Source organism: Arvicanthis niloticus, chromosome 6, assembly GCF_011762505.2.
Source record: "Arvicanthis niloticus isolate mArvNil1 chromosome 6, mArvNil1.pat.X, whole genome shotgun sequence".
Lineage (NCBI taxonomy): Eukaryota > Metazoa > Chordata > Mammalia > Rodentia > Muridae > Arvicanthis > Arvicanthis niloticus.
This window is the reverse complement of record NC_047663.1, coordinates 71,071,816-71,093,733: the sequence shown is the minus strand read 5'-3', so window position 1 is coordinate 71,093,733 and position 21,918 is coordinate 71,071,816. Positions and strand designations below refer to the sequence as shown.

General features: G+C 46.5%; 2 protein-coding genes across 9 annotated transcripts in view; both read left to right on the top strand.

The window, feature by feature from the left end:
- Positions 1 to 4,453, top strand: part of Mapk9 (mitogen-activated protein kinase 9) — a 43,891-nt gene extending 39,438 nt beyond the window's left edge. For 4 of the 8 annotated variants that reach the window (XM_034504420.2, XM_034504418.1, XM_034504421.2 and 1 more), the window contains exons 11-12: positions 153 to 221; positions 1,194 to 4,453. In XM_034504420.2, coding sequence (XP_034360311.1) covers positions 153 to 221; positions 1,194 to 1,336 — 212 coding nt within the window. In that variant the 3' untranslated portion in view covers positions 1,337 to 4,453. Of the gene's footprint in view, positions 1 to 152; positions 222 to 883 lie in introns of all 8 variants that reach the window. The other 4 variants (XM_034504424.2, XM_034504423.2, XM_076936925.1 and 1 more) reach the window with 3 other exon arrangements.
- A 15,213-nt stretch (positions 4,454 to 19,666) lies between these two features.
- Rasgef1c (RasGEF domain family member 1C) overlaps positions 19,667 to 21,918 on the top strand; it is a 71,757-nt gene continuing 69,505 nt past the window's right edge. Inside the window, exon 1 of the mRNA XM_034506194.2 lies at positions 19,667 to 19,782. The gene's annotated coding sequence lies outside the window, so the exon portion shown is untranslated. The remainder of the gene's footprint in view (positions 19,783 to 21,918) is intronic.

Genomic DNA, 21,918 nt, shown 5'->3' with positions numbered 1-21,918 from the left:
CTTACAGTATGCTGTTGATGTGAGCCCTAATAACATGTGGTAACGAAAGGAAGTTGAGACATCCCAAGGCCTGGGGTGGCTCTTGGGATCTGGAGGCAGAGTTTGATGCAGGGGAAATGACAAAGTATCTCGACTTGTGTTTCTCTCTGAAGAACTAATTTACAAAGAAGTGATGGACTGGGAAGAGAGAAGCAAGAATGGAATAAAAGACCAGACTTCAGGTTGGTGATGGCTTTAATTTTGTCTAACATTTTCTTTGTTCATTCAATGTTTATAAATGGCAGTAATGTGTTACTGTCACGTGAGCCACCTTAGTGTGACGTTGTTACCTTCTGGCTCATCCTGCTGCTGCTGGCAGTGACTTTGCACTCGTGTGTTTTGAGGTGCCAGGCCCTAAGCTGCATTTGAAACATTCCTGTTGTGACTTTGTGACAGCTGTTGTCAGCTCTATTTAGAGAGAAAGGGATTGGATTTGAAGAGTTTTCGAAATGTGTGGCCCGCTTTGCTCAGATCCATCCAGTGTAGAAAAGGGAGGATGTGGTGCAGACCTAAAACCTGCCTGCTTGATTTTGCTCAGGCCACACTAACACATGGGTAGTAGGAGGCAGGGTAGCTTTATTTACCTTTGAAATTAAAATAATGATTTCCTGACTCACTAGACAAAAATAACATCTACAGCAGGCACTAAACTTTCCTTTTTGGGTATTTATTTTAGGAAGCATTTTTATCACCAAAGATTCATTTGAATCCTGATGCTCTTTTTCTATAGACAAGGTGAGATAGATATGTCTGTTGTAGATGAAATGGTCATGACACTTGGATCCTACTCAGGTCTATGCCTCTTGTGGTAATTATAAAATAAATTCACCCATTTTCTTTTAAGGTCTACTTGAAGTCAACAGGTATATCTTTTAAGGAATCAACATGGTCATATGTGACCACATACGCATTGCCCACAGTGGGTTGGCAGGAAGAGGACTGTAGGGAAAACCCAAGACTGTTTCAAAACTGAACCAAAGGAGGACTCAAGGAAAAATCCCAGAAGCTCAAAGTATAGTTGAGCAGTCTTGGTTCTGTTGATCATTAGGATCAGGAAACTGCAAGGCACAGCAAGGAGAAGTAGCCTGAAGCCCCACACCTGGCATGCAGGATGCGTGCCTCAGATTTTATTCCATTTGGTTTTCTTAGCACAGATGCAGCAGTAAGTAGCAAGGCTACTCCTTCTCAGTCGTCATCCATCAACGACATCTCATCCATGTCCACTGAGCACACCCTGGCCTCAGACACAGACAGCAGTCTCGATGCCTCAACAGGACCCCTGGAAGGCTGCCGATGATACGCTGGAGACAGACGGCACCGCACTTGTCTGTGAAGGAACTCTCACTTCCATGGCCCCGAGCGCGTGGGAGCTGATGGAACCAAACTGAGAAACTCCATGTTCTGCATGTAAGAAACACGATGCCTTGCCCCTGCTCAGTTCCAATAGGATTGCCTGCTTAGACTATAAAGTGAGGCAGACTCTGTCTGAAGAAAAGTACAAACCACACTGTTAGAAATTTTGTTCAAGATCATTTCAGGTGAGCAATTAGAGTAGCTGAGTCTCTTTTCCAGTTGTGTGGTGTCTGTGGTGACAGCTCATGTGTAACCGTGGGGACTCGTATGCATGTGACCACAAATGCTTGCTTGAACTTGCCCATGTAGCACTTTGGGAATCAATATTTAAATGGCAAATAATCTTCCAGGTAGTTCTGCTTCTAGAATAATCTCTTAATCCTCTTTAGTAATTTGGTGTTTGTCCACAAAAAAATAGATTATGTGTATTAATTGGCCACCGTCATAGTATCATATCTTACCCACTTTTATGGTATGATTTATTCTATCTTTTGTATTTCAGAAGGAATATAATTAAATTTATTTAATAAATAAAAACACAGCTTTTCTTAAATTTGTGATGTTTTAGGCTGAGAATTACCACTGCTTTATATAGACACTCTGTGCCCTTTAATCTGCCCACTGTGGGATACTTTACTACAGCTTTCTGCATGACAAAGTTCCCAGTTGTATTTTATGCTGCTTAAGACGTATGTCACCTTGAATCCTGCCCATGCATTTCCTTTTTCTTGATCCTTTGAACGTGGATCTAGAATCCCCCACAGAACTTCCCTTTCTTTATCACAAAGCACCCCATCACAATAGAATGAAGTGGCAGATTCCTGAACCCACTGCCTAATGCTGGCATAAAGCTGACAGAGTGGCTTCCCCAAAATGGTCATTGAGTGGTGCCTCCTTCCCTGAGCCCACCCATCCTTGGCTCCCCTCTCCTTATTTAAGGTGAAAGGTGACTGGGTCTCATAGCCTTTTCTTCTGCAGCTTTCCCTCCTAATTTGTCTTTCTCATTGACAGAAGCCACCATGTCCAACCAGAGCACGTGGTCTCTTAGAAGCCCGGGCTCACTCACTCTGCCTGTTCGCTGCTGTCTTTTTCCATTTTGTGGAGGCATTTTCTTATTCTAAGGGAATTCCTCAAATGTTCTAGAAACATTCAAAAGAACACAGAAGAAATGGAGTAGGAGTTCATTCTTGAATATTTTCTGATTTAAAACTGCTCACCTGAAATTGATACTTTCAGATCCTGATCTGTAAATTACTCAAGATTTGATAAGATGCTGAGTTCTCTGTTGTTGCAGAAGTGGAGTTGGGATGGCCATACCTCGGCTGCCTGCGCTCAGAGCATTTTCTCCCTTGAGCTTATTTTGTTAACAATTCATATCTTGTGTTCAGTTACTTTGGGAGCTATGGAGTGTGTTCTAGGAGGAAATTTGATAAGAACTTTTATGAGAAGTACCATCTAGTACGTGATTCTGTGTGCACCAGTTGTATCCTAATGCTTGGTCTGATCTTTGGAACCACTAATGAACAACATTAATCTGAAATAAGGATTAGCTCTATATCATATATGGATACTTTCAGTACAAAGTGGAAATGCTGGTGTGGGTGAGGCAGAGACACCTGTCTGTGGCTTCAGGTTATTGGGCCCTGGGAGCCTGAGGTCCCACAGTGCATCCATCAGCATCAGACCATGCTCTTCCTGCTGACGCCCAGTCTTTAAGGAGAAAATACAGAAGGAGCTACATTGTCTGCCCTACACTGTAGGGGAGCATGCTGTGATAGAGGCTCACCCTGGTCCCACGGACAGGATACAGTTGTGAGTGGATCCAGGGGCCCCCAAAGAATGGCTTTCTTCCTCTCTCCCCTTACTTTGCATATCCATTGAATCTGTTGTGGATGGAGCCTGTGCTGGTGTAGACAGGGTCTTGTGCCAGGACCCTCTTCCATCAGGCAAGTGCACCTATGATCGGCCACAGAGCCCCAAAGAAATACCTCACCCCAGTTTCAGGGTCCTCCCTGCTGAGCCTAGATTTGCCAGGGTCCTGGGACAATGCGAATGGTTTCGAACTGACCTCTGTAGGCAAATGCCGATGTTGGATGAAGAACTGAAAAATGTGCTCAACTTTTTCATCTTTTCTATTTTATTTTTGTAATTTATATTGTACACACCCTGGAAGTCACTATTTTGGACATGTATTTTTATAAACCGGGTAACTAATGATTATCTGGAATTTGCACTAGGTTAGTTTTTTTGTTGTTGGCTTAATTTTCAGCCAAAAGTGGAATGACTGCCCCTTCCAGGTCTGGGTTTCCATTTCAAGTGCAGGTCTGGGGGGCAGACACGTCCAGCCAGGGTAGGAGAGCGGGCCTCAGAACACAGGCTGCATAGTGCCTCAAGCATTGAGCCTGCATTCAAAACCAGGCTGTGTTCTCATCTTTGGAACACAAAGACCAGACACCCCCCCGACCCCCTCCACCCCCGGTGTTAGAAGGAGAACGCCCTCCATTGACCCTTTGCTGACAGCCGGGGCCCATATCTAAAGTAAAATACCCAACATTGGTTTCATCTGGGCTGTGTGGTGTGGCTATGACTCCTCCGACGTCTAATGCTGGTAGTAAGTACAGGTGTGACCTTTCAGATTGTGTATCTCAAAAGTAACATTGCCTAATGTTTTATAATAAAATATATTATGTGTTTTGATTGGTGGAAAATAATACAAACTACATTTTAAAACAGAAAATGTACAGCATGTCCAATTCCTGTGTGTTTCAAAGTGACAATTGACTGACTGTATCTCCACATCACCATTTTGATTACAAACCTAACACAAATAGATGTTGAAGTGTCGTAATTTTAGACATTCGAAAATGTTTTCAAACCCAGAGTAGGAGTGCTGCTGTTAGTTCTAATCTTTGCATCTGTCTCAAAACAATGGCAGTAGGTTTTGACTTTAAAAAATTGTACAATGTGCTTGGAATATTGGTGATGTTGTATTCTCACAAGATGTAACCAGGAGACCCTGCCAAGCTGTCTGTATGTATACGTCTAAAAGCCGTCAATGGTGCCTGTGTACTGTGGTTTTGTGCCAGGGATAAGCTGTCCTCATTTCATTTGTTTCCAAGGACTGAGAACGTTTGAAACTTCAAGCCACATAGTAGCAAGCCTCTCAAGGCTCCCTTCCCTTCCTCTGTTAGGAGAACTCAAACCATCAGGTACAGTCGGCACCAGCCTTGTGCTAAGGTCTAGACTGGGAAACTCTTCTCTTGAGCTGACACCTCTGCCTCCAATGTAGACAGCTCCAAAACTGTTTTATTAACTGAAATGTTCTGTGTAGATGAGGTGACAGTTTGATGGGGTTTTTGTAGTAGGGGTACTCATATTTAGAGGTAGTGTGTAATTGGCTCAACAGACTCCTGAAAATCCTCTATCTGCTTCTGAGAATTGAAGTGCACAGTTACCTGTGACAGTAAGGTAGTGGTGAAGGTCACCTGTGACAATAAGGAGGTGGTTTGACATATTTTCATTGTTGTCATTTTGGATCATCAGTCAGAGGCAGTGTCAGCAATGGAGTGGTAGTGTGCTGAGTCACCATGATATGTAAGGGAGGCTGTGTTACACCTGTTAGTTAGGAGCTGGTCTCATTCTGTGCCTCAAAGCATGGAATCACATGCTCCTCCATAATTTAAAAGCCCAATGGCCATGTGATGGTGTTCCCTATTCAGTCCCCTGGCTTGAAATCTGGAAGTTGGAAAGGAAGTTCAAGGCCATCTCACCCACATCCCTACCTTAGAGCAGTGGAAAGGGAAGTAGACAGAGAGGCATGTCTCACCAGCTGTAGAAATGTGAGACCTGAGAATCCAGGGAGAGCTGCTTCCAGCACCAGCCAAGATTGCCTTCAAAAGTGTGTCCCTATGAGCATCATCTGTCCCTTCAGCCACAGCCCAGTCACCATGTGTGATGATGTGTGGTTTCTAGCTGTTGTGTTCTTGTTCTTTAGTATTCTGTCAATCCCCAGCAAAGGTAACTCGCAGTACCAGTTAGATGGGGCCTTGACGGCGTGTCAGTCACCTTTCTCACTGCTGTGACAAAATACCTTACAAAAATAGGGAGGTTTATTTTGGCTCAGAGTTTGGGAGTCCAGTCCATCTTCGTTAGGAAGACAGGGCAGCTGGAACTAGAGGCAGCTCTTTACATTGTAGCTACAATCAAGAAGCAGAGGCAGATGAACCCTGATGCCTGGCTCACTGTCTCTTTCTCCTCTCTGCTCAGTCTGCAGAACACATACACACATTGCCAATGGGATGGTGCCATCCAGTTTCAGGGTAGATATTTCCTCAGTTAAACCTCTCTAGAAGTGCCCTCATAGACATGCCCAGATGTGTGTCTCCTAGGTAGGTCCAAATCCCATCAAGGTGACTCTTGAGACCAACCATCACAGATACTGTTTGTCCCAGAGGTTCATGTGATGACATGCTGATTACCAAAATAGTCAGAATTGAAAGAACCTCTATCAGGTGGAGGCATTTGGATCGCAAGAGGCTCTGTGATGGGATTAACTAATCGCCTTTCTTTAGAAACTGGGTGGATTCTCTTAAGTCTGGGTTGGGTCGAATGAGAGTGAGTTAAGTATCAGACTAGGTTAGTTGCCTCAAGGGTGGCTTGTTAGAAAGCAAATCATGGTCTCCTCTGTGCTTCTGGTGAACGTGCACCTGCTTGTGTGTAGTTCCCCTCTCTGCACTTTTATTATGATAAGTATAGCAATAAGCCCTCGCCAAAAGCTGAGCAAATGCTCCTTAACTTCCAGAATCGTGAGTCAAATACATTTCTTATCTTTATAAATTATTTAATCTCGGGTATTCTGTTACAGCAGGAGAAAGCAGGTCAAAACAGGTTGTCCATTAAGATGCACACCCTCTGACCATGTGCAGCAGTTTCCATAAGGTTGTGCTGACCTTTGCCCCCTTTCTTGTATTTTCTGGAATCTTGGGGGTGGGGGGTACACCTGAAGTTCACACGGGTTTGCTTGATCTTTTGGTAATCGTACATTTGAGTAACAGTGTTACCTTTATATTAAATCACACCAAAAGACATTGCACATCTCTGTGGCCTGCTGTCATAGACACGGAAGCTGACCACTTAGTTAGAGTGATGACAGCCCAACCCCCGCCTCAGTTACATTCCCTCCCGGTGATGAGAAGCTTGTCTGTGAGGGTTTACTTTGGGGATGGGATGCCCCATCTGTCACTCTTTTCATACCGTCAACTGCAGTTGATCATCTCACTGTGAGCAAGAATCTCCTGGGGGCTTAAGGAAGAGTGACTTCCTCAATCCATCTATTCAGGTGACAGTCATTTGCTGACACGTGCTGTCAGGAAGTGCTTCTTTGCCAGGGCTGCTCGGTGGCCCCAGGTAAGCTGCAGCCCGATGATGGCTGCTGCCCCTTTGCTCTTTTTATTTAGTACTTGGTGTTCAGATGGGCACAGCTGAAAGGCTGCCTGCATGGTCTCACCAGAGACTCTGCTTTTCTGAGTATCTCATCATTCCTTCTGAGACTTATACTGCACAACTGTGGCCCCCCAAAGCTAATTCCTGCGCTGTGTTCATTGATCCCATTAAGTCTTCAAGGTTTAATTTTGAGCTAATTTCAAAAAAAAAAAAAAAAAAAAAATCAAGAAAAGTTCTGCTTCAAGAAAAACAGAAAGAATAGAACAAAGAATTCCTGTATGCCCTTTCTAGATCCCCACATGTTCATCTCCCATGTGTGTGTTATCCTATATCACACAGATATACATATGAGCACACATATAAACACATGAATTTATACTACTACATAGTCATTGATTCTCCCTATTGTAAGCAACCAGATTTTTGATGTCTGTTAACTCATGTATACAAAAGGTATACACCAATTTTTTTTATAGACAGAGTTACAAGGAGAGACATACTTGTGTCTGCTGATAAACATTTGGTATTCACAGTGACCAGTATTCATGTAGCTACACAAGTCTGCATTAACTGTAGAGACATCTCTGAAGAACCCAGAATCTAAGGGGTTGTTTGGGAACCTTTGAATACCTGTTTTCACCACAGAACTTCAAGGGCGAGGCTGTAGAAGGACACAAGCTTCAATGGTAGCAGTGGAGATGAAGTCAAGACCCCATAGGGATGAGGGAGCATGGTAAAGACTTGCTTGCAGATGAGGGTCACAGAAATGGAGACGTGACATTCTACGGGGCCGAGGTCAGCAGTTAAGAGTACTTGCTGTTCTTCCAGAGGTCCTGAGTTTGTTTCCTGGCATCCATGTGGCAGCTCACAGCTGTCTGTAATTCCAGTTCCAAGGGATCTGACACCCTCTTCTAATCCCTAAAGTCACCAGGCCTACACACGGTGCACAGACATACATGTGAGTAAAACATTCATACACACAAAACATAAAAAAAAAAATTGATAAAGTTAATAGGAAAGTAAATTTTGTGACATGATACAGAAGAAGGAAATTTATTCAGGAAAATAGGGGGGAAAAGGAAATGTAACCATAAATAAGTTATTAAAATAAATGTGCTGGACATGGTGGCACACACCTTTAATACCAGGACTCAGGAGGCAGAGGCAAGCAGATCTCTGAATTTGAGGCCAGTCTGGTCTATAAAGTGAGTTTCAGAACAGCCAGGGCAGCTATACAGAGAGACCCTATCAATAAATAAATAAATAAATAAATAAATAAATAAATAAATAGATGCAAATGGCTCAAGCAAATTGACCATCAGGCATAAGGATCCTGGGTAAATTCAAATGTAGCAGAATACAAGGTTTAAGAGCACCCCCATATAGTATTCTATATAAGGGCAACTGTGGGTATAGAAATGATTAACTGTATCACAGGAGAAACAGATCTACAAGTTCTATCTAAAATATAAATATACTGTTCGTAGAATAGACAGGCCAAACAGGTCAAAGCTAAGTAAAAGTCTAGAAGTGCAGAGTCTCGGGATCTAACTGGGCTCACAGGGAATAGTACACCCACCAGGCAAATTTGTCTTGATCTTGCAGTGGAAATTAAAGGAAAAGCAACTACCGGTCCACAGAGGAAGTGACAATAAATTCCAAAATTGGCATCATAAGATTTTTTTTGATATAATAATGTTAACAGAATTGAAAATAAACTTGAAAAGGTTTCACACTTTAGGTGAGAGAGGACATGAAGAAAAAAATATCAAATCCCTCTCCCCCCAAAAATGCATAGCCTGCACGTCAGATTTCATAGTAACCTGGACAGACTGATGAACATTTACCACATGTTTTTTAAAAACGTGTTCAGCATTCAACTCAAGAGATTAGCACAAATGAGCAGAGCAAACTCAAGCCAAAAGGAACATTAAAGACAGGAGCCAGGATCTAGAAACTAGAAAACTCGGGAAGGCAGGCTGTGCAGAAAGTGGCTCAGTCCGGGAAGTGCTTGCCTTGTAAAGCACAAGGGCCAGAGTTCAATCCTCCAGACCCATGTGAAAAGGCCTGATGTGATCCCAGCCACTTGTTATCCTCGGGCTGCAGAGGTGGAGGCACATCAGTCCCTGGGGCCTGCTGCCAGCCAGCCTTGCCTAACTGGGTTCCTGTCTCCAAAGCCAAAAAGGTAGAATAACACTGAGGTGGTTTTCTGGTTTATATGTACACACACACACACACACACACACACACACACAAACATACACATATTAGAACGTAAAATGAGTGCAAGGATGGGAAGTGGAATCTGGAAGCAGCTGGAGAAAGTGTTTAGAACCTTCTGGCAACTCTGATGATCTGTGCAAAGGCATTTTCTTATAAATGCAAACTTTAAAAAAATTGTCTCAAGAAACACAACTGCAGGGCACATCAAGTGTGTTAACTCTCTCAGCACTTCCTTGAGGATGATGCTGTTATCTTCAGCTGCAGACACAGAGAAAATGCATTCCCAAAGCAAGGACTTGCAGAGCTGGTGTCTCCAGCTTGGTGGCACACACCCACCCCTAACCTCTCTTGGATGTTTAGATGGTTTCTAGAAAACTCAGATGAACCAGTGACCATCAGATAAAATGATGTAGCTCCCAAACCCCAGTATTCTCCAAGTTAAACTAATCTGGCATTGCATTCAAGAAACAGATAAACCCTATTTTACTGAAGATTCTTGAAGCTTCCCCAATCCAGCCTGAGACTAGTTTCATGTGGATCCCAAAGATGGATGAAGTTGAAAAAATTCTGTGACCTCCTGGTGGCTGTGAACTGAACTGTTCCAGAGTACAAGGATGACTTAGTTGTACAGATAGGGGTTTGTGGGGTTTTGTTTTTTTGGGTTTTTTTTTTTGTTTGTTTGTTTTTGTTTTTTGTTGTTGTTGTTGTTTTTTTGTTTTTGTTTTTGTTTTTTTTTTGAGACAGGATTTCTTCATGTAGCTCTGACTGTATGTACTGGAATTCACTCTGTAGACCAGCCCTTGAACTCACAGAGATCCACATGTCTCTGCCTCCTGAGAGCCCAGATTAAAGGTGTGTGCCATCACTGCATTCCCCTTCCCCTTTAAGTGTCAGAAAAAATTGTACAGAAAAAAATTTCCTCTTGGGAAATTTTGTTAGATGGCAGATAGGGTCAAGCAGAAGGGGTAGCAACTGTCACCCCACACATGTGGGGGCAGGGGAAAGGAAGGACACCCCAACTCCTCTTATCTCCTGAGCCTTCCTAAAAGAGGCAAACCTGGTTATGAGATGAGACTGTCATTACGGTGCCTTCATATCCACCCACTTGTTCGTACATGCACAATATGTGTGTGTGTGTAAACTATGAGGCATACAAAAAGGCAGAAGAGAGATGTAAGCCCCACTTTCAGGCAGCCAGAGCTCCAAGTCTAGAAACGCATCAGCCCGGATGGAGGCCAGGAACACTGTTCCCCAGGGAAATGCCTCTCTCTACTCAAGTCAAAGATAACCCTAGGCAAGTCTGTAACAACCCATGACTTCTCAGCTGTGCTGGGATGTTTCCCAAAGTCCCCAGCTGCAAGCATCCTGCCCGTCCTCTTCATCCCCACACTCCACTGTGTGCCGTCCCGTTTTATCACATGTCCTCTGAGCATCTATCTCCTCTGTTCCGGATGTTTAGCTAGAGGCAGAACCATACACAAGACCCACCACTCCTGCGCTGACAACCAAATAATCTAGTGTTAGTGGATATGGTCAATAACCGCATCAGTTCTTGGCCCCAGCCAAGGATGGCTGCTGGGTAGTATACGTTTGGAAAACTACTACAGGAAGTTCACACCTGATCTCGAAGATGGCTTTTTCTTGCTTGCTTGCTTGCTTGCTTGCTTGCTTCCTGTCTTTCTTCCTTCCATCCTTTCTCTCTCTCTCTCTCTCTCTCTCTCTCTCTCTCTCTCTCTCTCTCTCTCTCTCTCTCTCTCTCTTTTTCTTTTTGCTTGTTTATCTGAGCCAGCATTGTGTAGCCCAGGCTGGCCTAGAACTCATGAGCCTCCTGCCTCTGCTCTCAAGTGCTAAGATAATAGTGTGCACCACCATGCCCTCAACATAGATCCCTTTCTAAGTCAAAGAGAGACTTAGGTAGGGAAGGTGTAGCCCAGTTGGTAGAGCATTTGAACCATCATATAGCAAGCCCCTGGGTTCAATCCCAATTACAAGAATTGTATATAGATCCACACATGACATCAATATACACTATGGCAGCAAACTACAAACTACATGGTACCAAACTCCTGATATGAACAGGTATGCTTTCTATAGAAATAGCCTTCTCTCTGAAATGTAAAATATATATGAGAAATTGGACAGACGTCAAGTGGATGGCTCAGGAAAGTTTTCCAAGCTGTGCTCACCTGTATACACAGAACCACCCAGGTCTCCATATGAAACTTCATACTCCCTGCAGGCTCTCTCTTATCCCGTTTCCAGTCACAGACTCTCAAAGTCACCATCCTCTCATCTTTACCCATAGAGCGCCTTGTGCTGAGTTCCCAGCTTGAGAGGTAGGTCCTCATTTCTCAGTCTTTCCACGTTATTGAACAGTTGTAAGTCCCATCCTCCCCCCCCCCCACCTTGCTGCCACATCCGACAGCATAATTGACTTATCCTTTTTGCTGATAGGCACTTGGATCATTTCCAGGTTGAGGCTGTGGCAAATGGTGCTGAGCTAAGCATTTCTGCGTGTGTCTTGGGGCACGTTTCTCCGATGGGAACAGGACTGCTGAATCAGGGGATAGTCAGCTTTACTGCTGTATTAGTTTTCTGTTGCTGCCATAACAAATGGCATCGAATGTAGACCACGTGCAGAGCAACCGTGATTTATCAGCTCACACTTCTGTGGTCCAGAACCCTCAGATTAGCTTTGTTCTCTGCTGTAGGACACAAGACAAAGGTATCAGTGGGTTGGCTTTTATGGTAAGGAGGAAGTATGGGAAAGACATGCTTCCTCTAGGAACACTGGTCAACTTCAGGTCACATGTGTACTTGTGTGATGGAGCTCGCTAGCTCCCTGCCACTAACTAAGGGAAGTTGTCTTAGTCTTCTCTTTCTAGGCTTTACAGGTGGTCCCTGCAACTCAGAGCCAGGGATGCAGTTCAAGGCTCTCTATTTAAATCTCTGTGTCTGACTGCCACACCCATTCTGACTGCCACACCCATTCTGCTTCAGCCAGAGTTGCTTACCTGCTTTGAGGGGTTCATATGATTGAGTTGGGCCCATGGTGATAATCCAGGCTAATCTCCCCAATTTCAGTCCTGCAATCTTACATTGCTATGCTCTTCTTTGCTATATGAGACAACCGGTTCCCAGGCTCCGGGGATTAGAATCTGTAAAGGGCCAGTACCCAATAGCTTCAAATATTTACTGCCTCACGACTTCCAAAATTATTCTTCCCCTTTGTGTCCCACTAGTGGGGAATGAACTCTTTTATAACCCTTCATATCTCTGTCCTTGTCATGACCAGATAACCAATCAAACCTCCCTCCAGTGGGTGTGCAGTAGTCCCCATGTAGCTCAGATCACAATTCCATGATGGCTCCTATGGTTTGGATCTGAAATGTTCTCTAAAGGTCAATGAGCTGAGGGCTTGGCTGGCAGTCTGTGTGCTACTGGGAGATGGTAATGGAGTCTCTAGGAGGTGGGGCACAAGGTAAGTAAGTCAAATCATTTGGGGCATGCTTTTGAAGGGGTTACTGGAACTCCAGCTCATTCCTGACTTTCTGCTTCCTGGATGCCAAGAGGTAAAGACAGCTTCCTCCTCCACATGTGTCTACCATGATGCTCAGCTTCACCACAGGTCCAGAGCAATAGGACCAAATGACTATGGGTGGACGCCACTGAGATGATAAGCCAAACAAACTTTCCTCCTTTTAAGTGACAGTCTGTAATGTCACAGCATTGGGAAGCTGAATAGCAATGGCTTCAACTTAAAACTCTTTCATATATTTATTGACATGTAAATACCTTCTTTTGTGAAATTACTTTTGGGGATTTATATTTAATTTTAACTATGTGTGTGTGTGTGTTGTGTGTAGATATGAGCATGTGGATGTGGGTACCCTCAAAGTCCAGAAGAACATCAGATCCCTTAGAGCTGGAGTTGAAAGCCTTTGTGAGGATTGCCAGACGTGGCGCTGGGTATCAGGTCCTCTGCACTGGTGGTACATGGTCTTAACCCCGGGGAAATTCTTATTCAAGCCCTTTACCCATCCTTTCTCTGAGGTCTCAATGAAATGGGTTTTTATGTTTTGTTTTTTAATCAATTTCATCTCCTTTTCTCTATCTTATATGTTCACTGTTATTTTAAGTGCCTTTTTTGCTCATTCCAGTGTCTGAACTATTTTGAATTACACTTGTTATATAGCCTTACATATATAAGGTATATCACATCTATGGTAGTTAATCATGTTTATTTTCTTTTTTCTTCCTCTTCCTCTTCTTCCTTTTCCTCCTCCTCTTCCTCCTCCTCCTCCTCTTCTTCCTCCTCCTCCTCCTCCTCCTCTTCTTCTTCTTCTTCTTCTTCTTCTTCTTCTTCTTCTTCTTGTTCATGCTGGTTGTTTTTCCTTCTCCTCCTCTTCTTTTTCTTCCTCCTCCCCCTCCTCCTCCTCCTCCTCCTCTTCTTCTTCTTCTTCTTCTTCTTCTTCTTCTTCTTCTTCTTCTTCTTCTTCTTCTTCTTCTTCTTCTTGTTCATGCTGGTTGTTCTTCCTTCTCCTCCTCTTCTTTTTCTTCCTCCTCCTCCTCCTCCTCCTCCTCCTCCTCCTCCTCCTCCTCCTCCTCCTCCTCCTCTTCTTCTTCTTCTTCTTCTTCTTCTTCTTCTTCTTCTTCTTCTTCGTGCTGGTTGTCGAACCTACATTAGTCAAAAGCTTCCCATTCCTATTAACTCTTTTACAGTGCACTAACCATTGTGGTTTTTTCTTTGTTTAAGTGCAGGCTCCATGCACACTTTTCTCTCACTAGCGGCAGCCCCCTCCCTCCCTTCCTTCTGTTTGACACATTGGAGTGGGTGGAGTACCTCAATGCAGCCGAACATTGGTGCCAGACTGAATGAGCCCGAGCATTCTGCTCCCAGAGCCTCCTGAACCTCAACTGTAGGAAGCAGAGCTTTGCTCACAAGAAGGGGTTTTCCTCACCCACACACCCTCAAAACTGGCGTGTTGTGGAGACAGGCTTTCTTTTAGCAACCCTGTGCCCATAGTCTCCAACTTGGCTGCTTCACCTCTGCAAAAATTCCAGAATCTCTGGTGGTTTTCCTGTCTCTCTGGCAGTGGCTTCCTGCCAGAACCAAGATGGGATTCACACGCTCTGCCGGGCTCAGAAGTGCTGAGGGTTCCCACCAGGTGAAAAGTGACAGCGGCTTTTCAGGGCCAATTTGCTGCCCTTCTATGGTCTGCATTGGTTGCCTGTTGCATTTCACGTCCCCTCCCCGGAGTCCTGGTCTCCTAAGCCCTGGGAGATGAGAGGATTTAATGCATTCTCTTAATGTCTGAGAAGAGACTCTGCACACCCAGCCCCGCAGTTTTCAGAATTCAGCAGATATATCAGGGAGAATTTAGGCGCAATGTCCCAACCCCACACGACACACAGAAAACTACTAAAACATGAAACCTTTCCCTTCTCTTCCTCTTCTCTCTCCAATCCTCCCTTCCTTCCCTGATATTTTTTTTTTTTGGTGCCCTTTAATGCCATTAGAAGCAAAGGAAATCTACAGTTCTAGATTATTGGCACAGTCTTGCTGTTGACCATCGACTGGCTCAAGGCTAGTTTTGAGTACAAGCAGAAGAGCATATTAACTTCCAGAGTGTATTAGTCACACTCTTTAATGCTGTAACAGAATATCTGAAAGGGGAAAAAAAAAAAACAGCCTCAAGGGAGTAATTGTTTGGCCCTCAAGGTTTTGAGGATTCAGTTCATGGTTACTTGGTCCTTTGCACCTGGCAGAACATTATAGTGCAGGAGTATGCTCATCTCATGACAGACAGACAGATAATGGACAGACTGATGAGCAGATGATGGACAGACAGATGGACAGACAGACAAACAGATGGGGAGACTTTTGGAGAGCAGAGCTCTTCCATAGCCTTCAAGGTGCTTTGGATTATTTTTAATGGCACCAATCTCTTTAACAACCATCTCCTCCTTGTCTTCAACTTTAAACATGCTTCTTTCTGTGGCTAGTCTGTACATTTTCTCCATCTTTCTTTTTTCCTTTCTATTATTTTCTTTCTTTCTTATCTACTTATTTATTTTTAGATAGGGTCTTTCTACATAGCCCCTACTGTCCTGGAACTTAGTATGTACACTAGGCTTTAAATTCACAGAAATCCACCTGCCTCTACTTCTTGAGTTCTGGCATTAAGGGGGTGCCCCATCTCACCTAGTTAGGATGTATATTTTCAAATCTCTTTACTCCTGATTCTCATTGTAAATGTGGCTAAAAGTAGCTAGTAACAACCATGCCACAGTTTGTACATGTGTTGTGTTCACATTTCCTCTGGAATGCCAGGCCTGGTTCCATAGTTCTTTCAGCTACTCAGGAAGCTGAGGCAGGAGGATTGTGACTTTAAGATTTTCCTGGGCTATGAAACAAGTTCAGGGCCAGCCTGGGCATCTTAGTGAAACCCTATGTCTTAGTTTAGGTTTCTATTGCTGTGAAGAGACACCATAACCAAGACAACTCTTATAAAGGACAATATTTAATTGGGGCTGGCTTACAGTTTCAGAGGTTTAGCCCATTATCATCATGATAGGAAGCATGGCTGTGCTGAAGGACATGGTGCTGAAGGAGTGGAGAGTTCTACACTCTCATCCAAAAGTAACCAGGAAGAGACTGTCAAAGCCCACCACCACAGTGACACACTTCCTTCAATAAGGCCACATTCCAATGAGGACACACCTCCTAATAGTATTACTCCCTGTGGGCCAAGCATTCAAACTCTGAGTGTATGGGAGCCAAACCACTATATCCTATTTCAAAAAAAAAAAAAAGTTTTAATGTGGAAAAGGGATTGTGGATACAGTTCAGTGGTAGGGTACTTACTTAGTATGTACAAGGCCTTGGGTTCAATCCTCAGCATCTCCAAAAGAAAAAGAAAAAAAGAAAGGGGGAAGAAATGAGGGAGGGAGAGAGGGGAGAAGGAGAGGGAGGGAGAAAGAGAGAGAGAGAGAGAAAGAGAGAGAGAGAGAGAGAGAGAGAGAGAGAGAGAGAGAGAGAGAGAGAGATTAGTTTTGTTGCCATTAAAGTCTGTCTTCCATAAAGTCTCAGGATGTAGAAATATACAGAGAAATTCTTTGCCAGACTACAGCATGAGCTGCCTTGGTCCAGTTCCCAGCACTGTGCCTGTGCCTGTGCCTGTGCCTGTGCCTGTGCCTGTGCCTGTGCCTGTGCCTGTGCCTGTGCCTGTGCCTGTGCCTGTGCCTGTGCCTGTGCCTGTGCCTGTGCCTGTCTGAGGTCTCAAGAGCAGTCTTCTGCTGTCTGCATCCCCAGTGGGGGTCTGATCTCCCAAGTTCCCACCATAACTACCAGTTAAGATAAGCATGCAACACTTCAAAACTCTGTACCTGCTTAGCCAAACAAAGTCTTTAAATTTCCCCCACAACCACTTCCAAAGGCCTGAAGACCACATCATCAGGGTTACCAACAGCAAACACTCTGCACAGCCCACGCTCTCATTGTCACAAACAAGTGGATGGCAACAAAAGGGAAGGGATTATTCATGTCAGCTCATGGTTTCTGAAGGCTCAGGCCATGGTCACTTTGTCCTTGGACAGAGTATCGTCATGGCAGGAGGGTGTAATGAGAAACTTGACCTCATAGCAGGCAGGGAGAGGACCAGACCCAGGTCCTGGAATAATGTGTGAATCAATGCTGCAGTGGTCTGCATCCTCCGGCTGGATTCTACCTCCTCAGATGTCTCAGCATCCAAAGTAGGACCAGCAGCTGGGGACCAAGAGACTGATATAATGGGGAACATTTCATCATCAAACCACGGTAGGAAACAGTCAGCCTTGCTCATCACAAGGAGGCAGGCTTCTGCCATGGAAAAGGATGAGGGCCAATGGTCGAGGACTCAGAGGCTTGAGCATCTGAGCTTCTGATTCTACTTATAACCATAGATGTGCAAATAGCCATGGCCCAACAGGGATGCAGAAACTGCTCCGACCCTGGAGTCAGCCTCAGACATGTACAAAGTGGAATAGCCTGTGGCTTAGTGTGGCAGAGGAGGGAGGTGACAGAGCTTCATGTAGGACCTACAATCTGAGTGTCCCAATAGGTATTTTGAAGCAAGCAGGTTCTGTGCCCTCCTCTGTAATCTCAATCATCTGTATTCAGTACAGTTTCCACAGCATCTCCAGGAAGTCAGGCTTTAGTTGACCATGATGGTCACCATCCTAACAATGCGTCCTTTATGAGCTGCCCCTCCTTCACGGCTCTAGCCCTGGCTCCCTGGAATCTCCTTCCACCTCAGCAACCTTCAGTCTTATCTCAGGTTCTGTTGCCAGGATCTGTGATAGCATCCTTTATTTAGGGGCCAGCATCATGATGGTTCTGGGAACCCATCCCACCTACATCCAGGCCCATACTTACTCCACATATAAATCATACACACACACACACACACACACGCACATGCGCGTGCACGGGTGCGCACACACATACACACGTGCACACATGCATGCACATGCACGCACACACATGCATACATACACACACGCATGCATGTACCCAATGCTTCACACATCACCCTCAGTCATGTACATAATGTACGTGCAGATGTGCCACATACTGCATACATATCACACATAGCTGTTCTGCATGCATGTGTACAGCATAAACACCACCATGAATCACATACGGCATACATTTAGCACGTACAGGCTCATACTGCACATAGATACACATATGGGTGTTCTTGCTTCCTCCTCCTCTCCAGTCTTAACCAGACTCTGTGGAAAGGCAGAATCTTAGTAAACAGTAAGAGATTGTCACACACACACACACACACACACACACACACACACACACACACAACCTCCTTTTGGCTGACTGTAGGATGACTTTCTCCTAGTGCTCTGCCCTTGTAGTAACATTGGAGAGCTTTCACCAGACCCAAGAATGGACAGTTTATGGGGCTCTGCTAATAAATGCATTGGCTGGAGCCCAAAGGTCTGTCGTCTTTGTTTTATTTTATTGGTGATCCTGTTTGGCCACCTTGCAGGTTGTCAGGCTTCCCTGAGTCACCTGATGCATTTATGTCAAGGCTGAAGCAGAATGCTGTTGAGGCCACACAGGGTGTCTATGGTCACTGAATCCCAAGGGTCTCCTTTTACCCACAAGGACCCAACTCTAGACTGCACCCAGTAGCTGTCTTCAGGAAACTCCCAAGATTCCCTTTGGCCACACAGTCTCACCACCTGCTAGGAAAGGGTTTTTCAGCAAGCTCATAACTGCCACTTACCCAACACCCATCCCTGGGAAACGTCCCCCTCACCCCTTACCAACCCGGAAGCCCCCACTCCTCTCAAGTTCTCCCACCCTGGATCACTAAGCCCTGTGGCTTTTCTCTTGGAAACAGCCCTTCCTTGTATCTGCCCGATTCAGTGATCCCGTCTAGGGTCTGTGCTTCTCAGCTCTCCTCTCCCTGCCCCCTCTACACTGGTTCCTGCTGCTTGCTTCTCCCTCTCATGCCCTCTCAGGGACAACCCTGTGGGATGAACTTTTGTGGTGCAGACCACTGTGACTGGGAGATGCAATCGGGAAAACCAAGGCATGGGGGCTTCTTAGGAACCAAGGCAGTTCAGCTAGGGATGTACCATTACCCCCTGCTGGGAATGCTCTGGGCAGAACTGGGGCTAAATTTGTCCCTAGGGCCGCAATCAAGGACAAGATCGGCCTCTTCATAGTATTCAGGAGGTTACTCCAACCCTGCTCCCTTCCACCTTCAAGACTCAAAGACTGTGATTTAACTACCCCAGGAATCAACATTGGTTTTTTTTTTCTATGTTTTAATAACCAATAAACTCTGCCTTAGTGAATTGAGTTGGGTTTCTGCCACAATTTATCAGGAGGTTCTACCGAAGCGGAAGACAGATGTGAGACACGCCTGGATGGAGCCCAGGCCAAAAGGTCACCAGGTCCTGTGTTGGCTCCTTCTTTTTACTTAAAATTATGACCGCCCTCCTTTATCTTTCTAGCATCCCAGTGCCTCCAGAGTCATGAAACGCGGCTGATTTTCTGCTTTGTCCTTCATTATAGGGAGGAGGGTGTGTGCAGTCTTCGTCATCCTTTTGATACCTTTTGATGCCAATAGGACTCGAGGACCCAGACCACCCAAAGTTCGGTGGCCGTTGTAGGAAAGCCCAGAGGAAAGGCCAGGACTCAGTCTTGAAGTAAGTGTGACCTGGGTCTCAGGATGCCAGAGGCTGGTCCAGAGAAGAGGTATGGCCTGGGGGCAGTTTAAGTGCAGAGGCCTCAGAGACCAGGCTCAGGAGGGCATCACAAGAGCAGTTTTAGCACGCGGGATTTCCCCCAAGCGAGAGGAGACGAACCACATTGGGGGTCCCCAGCGCACTCCTGGACATTTGAGCCTTGATCCCGGGAGCTGGGAGCAGAGGAGAGGCTTGGGCAAGGCGGCGGCATGCGGAGTGGACAGGGAGGGCAGCGGGCAGCGCTGCGTTGCTCGGACTCGGGCGGCTCCACCCGCGCTTCCCTGTGCGGCCGCGAGGGGGCTCTACGCTACTCCGGCCAGGCCAGGCGCACGGGCGGGCTGCGCGCGGGATCGCGGCGGGCTGCGAGCGGGCGAGCAGGCAGCGCCCGGTCCACGGTGCAGCGGCTGCGGCGGGCGCGGCGGGCGCTGCCGATGGGCCGAGCCCAGGCTGTGGGAGCGCCGGGAGCCGGTGAGTAACGCGCGGTCGGGAGACACACCTGCGCTGCGGACAAGGGCGTGCGGGGCGCGGCGAGGTCCGCGCGTGGGGCGCGGCAGCGACGTGGGCGGGGACGGCGGATCGGGCCGCGGGCGGGCACGCGCGGGGTTGACCCGGGGCAAGGTGCGCGCGGAGGACAGTGCGCGTGGCCGGAGCCGCGGCGCGCGTGGCTTGGAGGTGGACGACACGGGGCCGAATGGCGCGGGAGCCTCCCACCTCCCGCCCCCCATACACGCACACCTCCCTAAGGCTCAGGGCGGGCGTGGGGTCCCGGGATGGAGCTGCCCTGCAGCGGCTTGAGGCCGGGGACTCAGCAAAGGGCACGCCCCCAGCCGCTGGAAGGAGACCACCTCCCTACACCCGCTAGTGGCAGAAAAAAGCCAGCCTGGGCCCAGAGTCCCCTCCCACAAGGGTCTCAGTTTCCCTGGCTCTGAAACGGGCACAGCTAGGCTGACCTGCGATGTGCGTGGGAAGGGTGGGAAGGGCCTTGGCCTTGTGGTAATCAGAGGACCAGTAAGTATTGTGCCCAGGAGGGACTGTACGGTCATGGCATCTGCTGGGACTGCGTGTGTGTCCCTCAGGCAGTGGCAGGGAGCAGGCTCAAGGATGGAGACAGAGAAACCCTGGAGAGAAGTGGGTGCTCTGAACGCTGCTGTCTGCTCAGCAGCTTAGATGGTGAGGTGGTGGGGTCCCTTGCACTCCAACTGCCCTCCTGCGGCGTAGGACAGGTAAGAGAGGCCAAGAAGGGTTCTGGGAAGACCCACCTGATGCTGTGTTTCCACTTCACAATCAAGTAAACAGACTCAGGGGTGCGAGGACTTGCTCTGGCCATGAAGTGACAGAGGCGAGGTTCTAGGCTCCTACCCAGTACTTCAGCCACTTTGTCAGGTACCCTAAGAATGCTGTGTTCGCTGACCACCTACTGTGTGCTCCCTATCCTGAGCACTTTTCCCTCACTGGTGTGAAGGCAGATAGCTACCAAGGGAAAAATCTGAAGCCGTTTCAGAAGATCGTCTCTAGAAGGACAATAAAATTGGGATAATGGGCCCTAGAGAGGCAGGTAGTAGGACAGGGCCTGGGCCTAGCCAGAGAAGGTGCCTGTCCCTGGGTAGAGACCTCTGTGCTGTAAAATCAAAAGTGGAGCCCAAAGGAAAGGGTTGAACAGGTACAACGTCCCTGGAGCAAGTATGCGTCATGGGTAGGAAGGGCTTTGAACCGGATAAGTCAGCAGAACTGAGGCTTGGATGTTCTGGGTGCAGTAGGCGGTCCTCAGAGGTTTGGAGTTTGAGTAGTAGAAAGGCTGTGCAGGAGACAGAGAGGAAGCAGGGTTAGAGTAGCCAAGCAGAGAGAACGCAGACTGGCCTAAGAGATCAGAGGTGTGGAGATATTTGAGAGGATTGTACCCACCCACCCCTGGCGGCATAGCCACTCAAAGACCTTCATTCTGGCAAAACCAGAGCCACAAAGAGGCTTATAGCAAATTGAGGGGCTCAGGTGGAAAGGGAGCCTGGTTTTAATTCAAGTGCTTTCCCACTCTGATCCAGCAGGGGGCGCGTGAGTGCGGGCGTGGTTGCAGAAGTCCAGTCCTGGTGTTTGAGCTAAGCCCAACTTCTGGAACCTTCTGACTTGTCATCAGGTGTCTCAGAGTGCTGATCCAGCACTCACATTTGTCCTTAACCAAACCTGGAGTAGGGCGTTTCCCAAAGAGGCCTTTATTTCTTTATGTGGAAATTGAGCCTAGAAACCACCATCTAGATTGGGTGTGCCCATGGCTATCCTGGTGTCATTGGATCTAGACTTTGCCAGGGAGCCCCAAACAAATCACCTTTAAAAACAAACTAAAAATTCATATATCTGTCTCTTTTCTCACAGTGAGAACCTGATTCCCAAATCATCAGTATATTTAGTCATTTGCTAGAAGACACACAGATCGTTTCAGAATGAAATGCATAAACCACTACCCACCCAAAACTACTACCTAAGGTTTCAGAAGTCGTTGGGTGTGCACCCAGAGCTCTGCGGGTCGTTTTTCAGTCGGATACAGTTTTGGTTTCATGAACTTCCAGTTGCATTCAGCTTGGTTTTGCACATCCTTGGTCTTGCAATTTT